At 35.7% G+C, this 12,846-nt stretch overlaps 1 protein-coding gene across 1 annotated transcript in view; it reads left to right on the top strand.

Moving 5' to 3' along the window:
• TfIIFbeta (transcription factor TFIIFbeta) overlaps window positions 1–12,846 on the top strand; it is a 134,856-nt gene that overhangs the window by 49,524 nt on the left and 72,486 nt on the right. Inside the window, exons 3-4 of the mRNA XM_014364129.3 lie at window positions 5,135–5,224; window positions 5,293–5,417. Of these exons, the coding sequence (XP_014219615.2) occupies window positions 5,135–5,224; window positions 5,293–5,417 (215 nt within the window). The remainder of the gene's footprint in view (window positions 1–5,134; window positions 5,225–5,292; window positions 5,418–12,846) is intronic.

The raw sequence follows: 12,846 nt of genomic DNA, 5'->3' as shown, positions 1-12,846 counted from the left end.
TTTTCCCTACAGGACCTATCCCACCACTTTCTTTCGCCTACTTTCCACCTCCTCACTTTGATTACTTTTCTTATCACTGCTTTGCTCACGATTTCCTTTATGACTGACCACATTTTATCCACCGCCTCACCACACACCGCACTATTCTCTTTACATAATACTTCTTCCGCCTGTCTAAATTTAACTATATCCTCTTCTGCCCATTTATAAATTGATTTTTTTACTATTTCATCATCTTTTATTCCTATTATATTCTCCATACCATCCAGCTTTCTAATGGTCAAACACAAGGGCATGTGGTCCGAGTCTGCCCTGCCCGTAATTTTAAAATCCCTTACCCATTCTAGTGTACGATCATTCACCAGTATATAGTCTATAACTGAATTCCCCTTTGCACCTACATAGGTAAATTCCCCCTCCTCATCCCCCTCTCCCCAACCATTTAGCATAACTAAACCTTTATTCTCTAATACCTCTATCATCTGTTTGCCCTCATTACTCACTATTATATCCTTACTCTTTCTACCTACTAACTCACCACTGTCCATTGATACAAAACTACCTAGCTCGCCTACTTTTATATTGAAATCTCCCCCAATTATAACCTTCTCTTCTTCATTAAATACATGCTCATTCATGAAATCTAAAACTGCCCTCAAATCGCCAAAGTTGTACACCGACCATACATTGATCCAACTGTTACCTATCCTTATTTTATACATTACAATATTATACTTTACACTAATAGCGAAATCATTTTCATCGCCCAATACTGATTTTCTAATACCAATTATAAAACCGCCTTTAGCCCTCCCTTTTTTATTTATTTTTACAGCCGCACTCGGTTTCCACACAAAATCACTTGAAAGCTTACTTTAAAATTTTTCCCACTGTTTTTCTTCTATCCACGTTTCACACAAACTTATGCAATCAAAATCCTCTATAAAATTCCAAAAATCTCTGTCCTTTTTGGAAATACCCGCGCAATTCCATAAAACAAATTTAACATCATTCACCGACACATGACCATACCGCTTTGCTTCACCAGTCTTTAACCTTACCTCTTCAAATATGCCGCTACTTTTTCTGGGCCCTACGCAAAAAGCTCTTTTACGCTCTCACTGAAACTGTTCCTGTCTTCATCCACCGGTCCTCCTCCCTTATAGGCTTCCTGGTCCTTCAGACTGCTGTTGTCATCGCCGGCTCCTGCTGCTTTCTTTCGTCTGCTGAATATCACCTCTGCCTCCGTCGAACTCCACCACTTATATCACTTCCCTCCCAGCCAGAATCCTCCTAAACCGCCCCTGACACTCTCTCCCGCCACTTGCTTACTTTTAACCCATGCATTAATTGTTTCTTGCCTCTTCCTGTCATCAAAACTCAGATCATTCTTAATAAAGTATTTGGATCCCTTCAGTTGACATTTATTCTTCATCATCAAGGATCTATCCTCCCAGCTGCCTAACTTTACAACGAAAACATTACCACTTCGCCAAACATTTATAATTTTGACATGCACGCCAAGCTTTTCCCAGAAGAACTTGTCTACGCCCACGCAAAAATCGCCATGCAACGCTACGCCTCTCAATATGACATTCTCCTGCCTTATTCTTTCGTCCTGCTGTTTAACAAGACTTTTAATCGCATTTACCTCACGTTCGGATAAACAACTCCTATCTGCACTCGAGAGGGCATCCCCTCTAGCCGACGGTCCCGATCTACCACTACCGTTCAACGCGCTGTCTACCTCCTCCCCTGATGATATATTTACCACCTGCCCTACCTTATCGACCCCACTTTGAAATTCGTTTAATTTAGCTTTCACTTTACTAGTAAAATCCGACATTTCCTTCTCGAGTGACTCTACTTTTTCTTTTAATATCAATTCCAATGCCTTCACGTCGACCTTACTCTTCTCTAACGCCACGCTCTCCGTCCTAACTTTTCTAAGCTCCGACTCTACCGTACACTTCAATTAACCTATCTCATCTGCCCTCGCCTCTCTCTCATTAGCTAACTTCTCTTCTATCTCTAACAGACTCTCCCTCAAAGCCATACAACCTGAACATTCTACGATTTTTTCTTTCGCATTAAATTTAACCATCTTTGCAATACTATTCTCGATTGTAGATTGCCCAACCCCACTCTGTCCTTTATTAATCACCGTACTTGATGCCAGCTTTGCATTCGTCCTCGTATACGGTGCACTGATCGTTCCGCTTCCACTCTTTGCTGCTAGTACCCCTTTTACACCTCTCTCATTGCTTTTAACCATGCAATCCTTTTTTTCGCCCTTCTCATTCTGTTTTCCTGACATATCTATCCTCTCGTAGCCCACCACCGGCTTGACCACGTGCGTTCGCGACACGCACAATCCCTCTTACTCCACCAACCTAACCTTCAAATCGCTAACCAACTTTTTCTCGTCCATACACACACAAAAAAAAAAAAAACGCTCGTAATACAAAAACTATTAGCACACTCGGACGCCCTGACCTCACTTTATCTAAAAAACCACTCGCACTCCGCTCGATTACAAATAAAATCCGCAAAATCATGCCAAACAGCAAGAGACGAGAACGCACGCGTCCATGCACTCCCGCGGTCACTAACCAAGTCCTAAAAGTACACGATGCAGTATTTAGCTACTTCGACTACCAACGCACTGGTCCATCAAGTAGTATTAATTCATCTAATCTAAAAGTCCAGATTGAGGCTAGAAACAGGGGAAGATCTCGTGTATCTTGTGACAGATGTTAACAAACAAAAATCAAACAAGCTACCGAGCTCGCTAATAAACATACAACGGAAGTTCTTTATCTTGCGATAAAAATTAAACTTCAACAAACAACAACCAATAACGTTAATTTAAATGAAAAAAATGATTATGAGACTGAGAGTATCAGTAAAGCACTGACAATGTATTCTGATGTAAACCTAACTATGTAATGTCTCTGCTTAATCATACATTAAAAGGAATATTGATGATATTGTGCAATGAAATGCTGCGGAATTGTAATGAAAAAAATTTTTTTGGCAAATACAAAATAGATTTAAGTTCAGGACAGCAAACAACGAGTCAGCTATTCACACAAAATTATACATATTTAGATTCAGATGATAGGGATCATGAAAATTATTATCAAAATGACTTTTGGGATGCATCTGTATTTATTACAAATTTTTTACCCCTTTACCTTAAGATATCCGCGCAATTGCCCGAATCCATTTACCTGAACGGACAAATATCTCAATAATAATTTGTCCATATTTTTTCTACCTAAATCCGTTAATATGACAAACATGTGCCCGAATCCAAACCTGTGAATGGCAATTTTTCTAAATGAAATTTCATCGCATACTGAGAATAGATCTATATAATTTCTCTGACAACCAAGGCTAAACTATTTATACATCTGTAATCAATTTTGACGTACACCTCTCTACTTCATCATGGCGAAAATTGTTGAAACAACATTTCTTATCGGTGGTTACAATTATCATTAAGACGAAAGGCACAGAAAAAATTTACTAGAACAGCAGAAAACTTCGAGCAGGCAAATGTTATGAGTGCAACTACACCCGACTGAAAGACTATCATTGTTGTGAAACGTCCTAAGCAGTCGGTGCATTCTCATCCATCAAATTGAGAAGAGTGTGAAACTGCTCCGCGCTCAGCTCTTGTAAATATAGCTGGTGAACGTTCCTGGTGGTGTGTTAAGTCAATTGCCAGAGCGAGAAAGGTTTGAAAAAAAGTATGCAGAGTGCGTTTGAGAAATCTGCTACCTAATCTAAGATCAGTACTTGATTTAAAATAGCTCCTGGACCGATACCAACTGATGCTATTTTATGTCCACATATGATGCTGGCACTTGCATTTGTACCTGTCGATGACGTTGCTAGAGTCTACGACTAACTAAAAAAAGATGCCCTGGAGGATTTACTGCTTGTCCTAATCTACTTTGACCTGACTTGTGTCACGGGCAGACTAGGAAGGAGTAAACGATTACGTATTTCACTACGTTGCGAACCAGCATTATGGAATCAGCACACCTCAGCTCTCTTGGGTCTGCACAAGACCAGCAATTCAAATGAAGGATGGCATAGCAGATTCCGTCTCGTTGTTGCAAAAATTGATACAAACTTATATTTGACATTAACAGAATTCCAGAAAAAAATGGCTAGCATAGACATGACTGTAGCTGAATTAATCCTTGGGAAAAAAAGTCAAAGCTTCGCCAAGGAAAAAATTGGGTGAACTTCAGAGGTTACTGTAATACGTTGCTGATAATTATGACGCGTATAAAGACAAACTCCGGGAACTTAACTTTCTCAAGGATATAGGAAATAATGTCACCTTATCTTAAAAGAATCGTAAACTATAGTAAACGTTATACCCCTTAAGGTCCTTTTTTTCTCTTTCAGGCGAGGGCCTTTCGGATACATGTAATTTGGAAAAATAGATTCAGGTAGAAAATATTCAAGCAAATAGTCATTCTAGAATTCATCCGTTCGGGTCAATGGATTCAGGCATCTGTCTGGTAACTAAATTTTATAAAAGACTGCGTAATAAAAATAACTACCATAATCTTGACGATCGGTATTCATCCTAATGTTTCAAGTAATTCAAACTGTATGAATTTTATTTTTTATATGACTGACCATTTTTATATAACAAAAATAAATGGAGTACTTTAAACCTTCCGATATAATATACATCATCTCCAATGTTAAGTCATACATAAAAAACTAAACTTAAAAATTTTTTTCTGTGAATCCGTCATCCGCCCAAAAATTCTCCACGTGAGCCAGAATAGGCAAACTTATTACTTTGTGATTTTTGTTAACTGTCGAACTATGATTTATCGTTCATTCAGAAGATAAGTTTTCTCAGAAGCAATTTTTAATTAGTATTAAAATGTAGGAAATATTTTCCATGTGTGTTTTACACTGTTAGTAGAAAAGTAACTTTTATATTAAAAAAAAAAAAAAAACAAGAATGCTAAGCCTTTACTTTTCAGCTTAAGCCTAAAATTCTTTGAGGAAAAGTTTTTTTACTTAGCTTATAAAAAATGAAAAAATAAAAAACGAAAAAAAAACAAAGTATTTCTTTTTTTAACATGTATTTTTTTAGCTTCAAATAGATCAGAAATAGTTTCAACAGAAGATGATAAGTTACTTATGGAAGGAAAAATCGTCCAAAAACTTGAATGTAGACCTCAAGGTATACGTATATTGTTTTTTAAGATAATAATTTAACTACACATAAATACAAAAACATGAATATTTCAGCTGATAGCACTTACATGAAACTTAAACTTGCAAGTATCAAAGAAGCTTCGATACCTCAAAGACAAGTACAACAACTTGAAAGGGCTGTCCAAAATTTCAAACCAGTTTCTGATCATAAACATAACGTATGTAAAAATCTAATTTACACTATTTACAATATAGGAACAAACGCTGTATATAAAACTTAAATGTATTACTATTAATTTGATAACTTTTATAAATCCGTCCACGCATATTGAGTATGTGTCTTAAAAAATTGATTAAATTAATAGGTAAAGTAATACCTTATTAGACATTGGCTAAGTAATCTCATATAAGACATTGACTAGATTTAAACATCTAACATGTAATGGCTCAAATTTAGTCAACATCAGAATACCAAAATCATTAATGTAAGCTTGTTCGTCCTTGTTATTTTACAACCGAACGAAATCAGTTTACATTTTCAATTCGTTATAGTCTTTTCTCATTCTTTTAATATTTTAGTTTGTCGTGAGTTGCACCATTAAAAATATCGTATCATCAAATTAACATGAATCCTATGATGACTAAACACTTGTTCATCGCAATCAAGAGGAAAATTCAATTCATCAGAATTTTTCTAAAAACATATTACAAGTCAGCCATTGACACACAAGCTTCATTTTTGTTAAATAATTACAGTGCAGAAATACAAGTTTTAGAAAATTTCTTACAACATTCGATTTAGATTAATGTTCCACCTTTGTTCAAAATAATTTAACTTAAGAACATACGCAACTCATTTTTTGTATTCTCCATTTAAGTGTATTTGTTCAAATACACCAGTGAGGCTCCATCCCTTGCATGCATTATGCACCAACTGCAATAATTTATGATGATGAAATAATTATTATAATGCATGATTTGTAATCATAAAATATAAAAGTAACATTAGCTTTGAGTACCAACTGATCATGTCTTTACTTTGATGATAAGTTATTTATTAATTAAAAAGTACAGTATATAAAATAGTTTGATATAATATAAAATTAAATTTAAAAAATATGACGTTGCTGAGAAGTACCGTACGTTCCTTACATTATAAACTACTTGTTGACACTACAAAGGATCAGTGACCGTAACTCTTTCTTGACTGAATTTTTTAGCGACTTGAAAGTGACTAAATGGATAACTTAGGCTATCCTTTGATTTGTTGTAGCATCAGATTGGTCCAGAGGAAAAACACGATGAAGCTAGTTGTAGTGCTCTTTATTAACTTTTCTTTGTTTGTTCTGACAGTCCAAGGTGGATATTACTTTATGTTACTTGCCTATTAAAGATTGTTCCGTTCGTTCAAGTATGTGTCTTTTTCTTAGCTTCGAGATCAAGTTCGCCGAGAGCAAACCTCGCAGAGGATCAGTGATTCCTAGTTTAGTAAGCGGGTCGTCAGAGGCCTGGATTTTACAGAGGTGATACTTTCAGTCGTGACTTATAATGATTAATGATAGAGAGTCGGTGAAAAACGGGGCTGGAGTTCTGTTAACAGCGCAAATCTGCTACTTGACTTGGATCAGTTGACGGAAATCGCAGTACTTGGGTACTTGGACCCAGGATAGCTTGATTCTTTTTCTCGGATTCTCTGTGTACAGAGAGCATGCTGGAGGGAGGTACGCGACTGGTCGAAGAATGTTCGTCTTCAGGTAGCTCCCCAAATGACCAATTGCTTACCGTTAGTCAAGGTAGCAGACCTGATAATTACTTGATTTTTTAGAAAAAACAGAGAAGCTACTTATTTTCAAAGTTAGGTCAGCATTCTTGGATTTTGGTTATTATATGTATGTATTTGCTATTCGATTACCTACAAATTGAAAAATAATCATTGTATCTTATTTCTGTATAAAGATATTAAGTTAAAGTTACTCTTGTTTTGATGCATTCGAGATTATGTTTCAATATTAAGTATTAGAAGAAACCAATAATTTAGTGAACTTACACACTGTAGCAACTACAAAACTTCTTTATAAACATTTCTGAACGAAACACTTTAAAATTGGTTTTATTGATTTCAAAAAATATCCCAAAACTGCTCTTTTTTCGTAGGTTAGGTGTGACAGATTTTTTTCACTCGCGTAAGAATTCTGGAGTAGGAGACACAATAACAATATAGCAGTGAACGGTTATTCAGAAGTGGATCGTGAAGAGAACTGTCATGAGGGGCTAGCTGCGCGCAGTGACTATATTGCCATTAGAAAGATTAGTGTTTATCATGGATGTCAAAAGCATATTGTACCATTAGTCCCTTTTTTGGATGATCTCATAAACTTATAAATTTATTGAAGAGTTAAAAGTTAACATTTTTATTATAGCTTGTTCAAATAAAAATTTTTACATTATAACCTAGACTTACTTGGTAGGTAATAAAAAAATATTCGGTCATTAAATCAAAATAATTAATACAACAGAAATGATTTCGCTTTTTACTCAAATGGTCAGAAAGAAATATTAAAACTTAAAGAAAATAAGATAAAGTAAGTTTGTAAATGAGCTAACCCCTGGCTCCTGGGCGACTGTATTAGGTCGTTTTGGTCAGTTTGACTTGTCTAAACAACATCCATTATTTAAGAGAAAGTGCGTCAAATTTTTATGTCGTTCCAAGTAAAGTGGACTAATGAAAATTCCTGCATATTGTTTTTAGGATCTTATCTATTTAGTTGTTATTAATATCTTTGTTTCACATTTTGTGACACAATACCTTCTCACTTCTAGCATATGACGTAGTGTGCACTCTCCCCAAATGTTTGCACTACGTTCAGTATCTTTGTTATCGCACCATACAAGTTGGTTGACCAGAATGAACAGTCCATTATGATTTTTAGCACATTTTTTATAAAAATCTTTTCTTGACACGTTTCACTCATTTCGATTTACTTTACCTGGCAATTACCAGCAAGATAACTGATAACTTGGGTCACTATTTACCAATCTTCTTCCACAGGACAATTTTGATAAAGACTTAGTACATTGATGGTGTAGTAAATATTAGGTGTCATAGTGTTAGTGAGGTATATCAGACTTCCCACTACTTCTCTGTAAATTGACGGTTTTCTATCAAGATTGTCGCTCAAAATCTCTTTCTTCTTCTCTCATTCTTCGCTGTCTATGCAGTCCTTGGTTTGTGACCATAGAAGTTCTTTAGGGTATAGCATTGTTGAATCTAAAAGGCTTCAATTCTTTGTAATTTTGTTGATCACTATTTATGTTGGTCAACAGTTATTAAGTAGTTTTATCGTCGCAAGTTAGCCTTTCTACGGTTATTGCCAAGTAGGTCTCAGAAGTATTTTCTAAGTTTTTTGCATCTTCTGTCATTAAGTCCTTTCGAGGTCTTCTACGTCTTAGTCCAAGAAGTTTGTCTCCCTCCTTTCCTATCGCCTCATCCGTCTCTTTATTTTTTAAATTAATAAATCAGAATTATGTGTTTACAGATTTGCTCTATATTTTGAATTAAATTTTTACCATAGACGTCTCTGTGTACAAGTTTTTGATTAAATCGTACATTTTGACTTTGATAGAACTTTCAAGATTCAGGACAAAGCAGAATATACCCCGTTGGTTTGTTTCTATTAAAATGACTCTGATACCTATGTTTCCGATTTAGAGTTCACCATTTTGCTTAACTCTAGCATAAGATAAGCAGCTCAATATTTTGATTTAACTATATATAAAGAAACACGTGAAGAAAACCTTTATACTGGTATGTCAAAGTCGATTGATTAATAAACACTTTAAAGTTGTTCAGTTACAAGGAACCTCTACTTTATCAAGTTAGTGTACTCAACAAATTGACTTATTACTTCATCTAACTTGTTCCACATCTTATTATTCTCTTTTTTAGCGTTTTTAGTATGTATGCCTTGTCCTAACTTCTCTTCTAGCTTATATAACCTGTATTCTATCTTCAAGGAACCATCGAATTTTATAAACTTTTCATTTGATTTTTCCTGGATCCCACCCAAACATATTTTCAAGCTTTTTGTCTAATTTTAAAGACTCATTAAACAATTTAGGTCCTATGTATCCAACTTCTGCTTGAGGGGTAAAGTGAGCAGGGTCGAAGATTTTGCTGTATTACTACCTTCTGGGGCTCCTTATAAAGTTTCTTCGTCTTCTAGCTGCTCATTCTGTGTTGTTTCTAGCTGCCGCCGCTCTAACAACTCTAGCTGTTTTTTCTCTTTGTGATGCCATGACTGAAAATGTGAATTTTGTTTGTATTTTGTGCACTATCAATTTTTCGTAAAAAATAACTTAAGATTGTAGTGCTTTTAAATAATAACAAGTAGCTGCTTTAGTTAGCGAACGTCAGTTGAAAGAGTACTACCTCATTTTTGCCTTTTTGTACTTCATTTGTGTACTTGATTACTTTGATGTCCGGACATACAACAATCTGTGACACATCATGATTTATGAATAAAAAAAATTAATCTATTGGGTGTTACTTGTTCCAACACGTACATACTCACTTATAGGTATATAAACATTCACGCGTATGTATTTAAATATACATGTATACGCACAGTCCACTGAAGTTAATATAGATGCATATAAAAACATTCTATCTACGATTTTCACTTCGAATTTCTGTTTCCGAATGGTATGTATGGAATAGTTTGAATGTGTCATATGCCGAACTGACGTTGACCTACTGCTTAAATTTCTGCCTTTTGTAATGCAAAAGTAGCGTATTCTATTCGTCTCTTCACCTCACGTTTTTATAAAGGTCTTTATCATACGTTATCTGCTTAATTTTGTTAGGTTTTTAATTTATTCTTCAAAACTAAAATTTTTTCTATCGATTGTAATTTCAAATCTGAAATATTTAAATTAAGAAAATGAACTTAACCAACAACCAAGTTGTATCTTATTCGATGATTTTATAAATTTAATGAAGCTGGAAATAATTGATTTTTAGACAGAATATAAATTAAAAATTTTCAAGCTCGCATGTACAATGTTTAAGCAATTCATAGTTTTATCTTAACTTTCTTCTATGATTGTTTGTTACCCGTAGTTTGCGTGTACGCAGTCACAAGATCTCACAAGATTGACTGTTACGGTAATTCTAATCCTACACAAGAGTACTCGTGGTGATGATGTTAATTAGGCTGCTGCTTTTAACGTAGTCGATGGCCCTTTTTTTCTTGTTTATCATTGATTCACTTTTCAAGCGAGTCTACAATGGCCTGGTTTACTCGAGCTTTTCTTACACAGCTTGGACACCAAACTAAGATTTATATTTTCAAAATGCACGCTTCTAATACGTAGCATAATCACCGACTAAAGTCTTTCATTTACTTAAAAGACGCAACATGATTCAACCTCCAACCTTTATAATAACTCTACACCGGAAATTCGTATGTGCAAAGAGTTTTTATACTATTAGATTTGAGAAGGACACGTCAGGTTAGGGATCTGAACGACTTATCAGAGTGTAAAATCGGTGTACCCACATTAATTTTTTTTTCCCTTTCTTCAAAACTTTCCGTGCCGATTTTAGAACACTAAACGCAGGGGCCAATGTGCATCTGAAAAGAGGTGAATCACCTACAAGATTGCTCGTACTTAAGGTACTATGCCCATGCATGACTCACATACATGCACGCTGGCCCATTCTGACCGGAAAAGAAATCGAATGAAATACTTTTTAAAGCGTAAAATAATAAAATAACTTTAAAGAACTAACAGATGCAAAAGGCTAGCTAGGAACAGTTGCGCCGGTAGATAAGAACTAAGACAAGTAGACTAAGATAGAGTAATGTATAGTTGATGAGCAATCACAATATAAATAATAATGTTAACTACTGTAAACCTAACAAAGCGACATTATTAGTTTCACTCGTTTTCGATACATGAGTTGCCAAGCCACCCTCTTGCACTATAGAATTCTTATACCAGTCGCAAAAACGTAATTTTTGTAATCCAGACAAATCTTGCTACTTTTCAATATGTAAAGGAAAGCGAGAAAGTTGAGCCAACAGTCAACAATAGCTCCTTCCCCTTTTCCTGACTCAGATATGTCAAGAGAGAGAGAGAGAGTTTGTACGACCGAGCCCATGTTAGTAACTGAATTTTCAAATCCCCAGGGCACCACGTGCCGACATCCTCTCCAAAAAGTAAGCAAAAGGGAAAATGAGAATTGATCCCACTCCTAAAATTTCAAAATATATTCGTTGGTAACAATAAATTAAAATGACCGACAAGCTTAGTTAAATTAACAAACAGTGGGTCACGACGAACACCTGATTTGTATTTGGACCACAACTACAGCTACTTCAGAGATAAGTGGTTGGACCGCTGTTAACAATTACTCTTTCTGACTATCAACTTGTTCGATTAATGTATCTGGCAATTCTAGCAACTATAATAATTATTAATGTGTAAAAATTATTATTAGTAACCCTATTATTGATATAGCAACTCAGTGAACGATTATTCAGTCAACACCTACATGAAATATTGGGCGATTTTCACTGCTCTTTTTGCAATAAATTTGATTGAATAAATGAACAATGCTTAGTCTAAGTAAATTCTGGCAATATGTTATCCTAAAGTTAAAATTAAATAACATGGGAAAATCTGTAAAATCTTGATGTAAAAGAGAAAGGAAGAGCACGAGTAAGTAAATCACCTTTCCTTCTCTTGACGCTTAGAGAAGAACAAGCCGGATATGGGATGTGCCAATTTCTGAGTAGCTAAACTAGAGCAGTTCTAGCCAATTAGATTTTCGGCTATTGTCTTTTCTTCAAAATTTTCCCCCGGCAGGTTTTCCTGCATTTTTCAAGCCAGCGCGTGACCGAGGTCCGCTTCTCGCAATAAAAAGGCCCGGAGGCCCAGAGGAAAATCAGTTCGGCACATGACACTTGTCGATACCCTTCCAAGTATACTACGTAGTGAGAGTCCGCCTTTGCTACAACCTAGTCTACTACGAAGCGAGGACACAGTTAAATTTCGTTTGTCACCCTCGAACGATCAACTGGTAACCAGAGTCCGCCTCTACTGCCACTTGATCTTCTTCGAGCGCGGTTTCCGTTTTACGCTGGTTCACTGCCTGTACCGAGTTTTCCTTTTTAAATAAAAGTAAGTGGAAAGTTATCGAATTTCTAAAGTTTATTTCTTCCTATTAAGTTGTTTTGCGCGAACACCATTACTCGCCATAGTATTGGTACCCGTGGATCACCGGGAAATATCAAGTTATTTTGCGCGAACACTATTACTCGCCATAGTATTGGTACCCGTGGATCACCGGGAAATATCAAGTTATTTTGCGCGAACACTATTACTCGCCATAGTATTGGTATTCTTGGATCACCGAAAAATATCAATTTGTTTTGCGCGAACACCATTACTCGCCATAGTATTGGTACCCGTAGATCACCGGAAATATTAATTAAACCACGCGTATACCATTGCTCTCCATGGTAGTAATACCATCAGAATAACAAGGACCGATCGGATTAAAGCAAATACTCACAACGATATTAGTGCATCAAAGTCAGATCGCGAGTTAACCCATCTCTTCCCCACGTAAAGCCGAGAAAC

The sequence above is a fragment of the Copidosoma floridanum genome, unplaced genomic scaffold (genome assembly GCF_036245765.1).
Source record: "Copidosoma floridanum isolate Cflo_tuat_1 unplaced genomic scaffold, Cflo_Japanese_pri ptg000008l, whole genome shotgun sequence".
Lineage (NCBI taxonomy): Eukaryota > Metazoa > Arthropoda > Insecta > Hymenoptera > Encyrtidae > Copidosoma > Copidosoma floridanum.
This window is presented reverse-complemented; position numbering and strand designations above follow the sequence as displayed.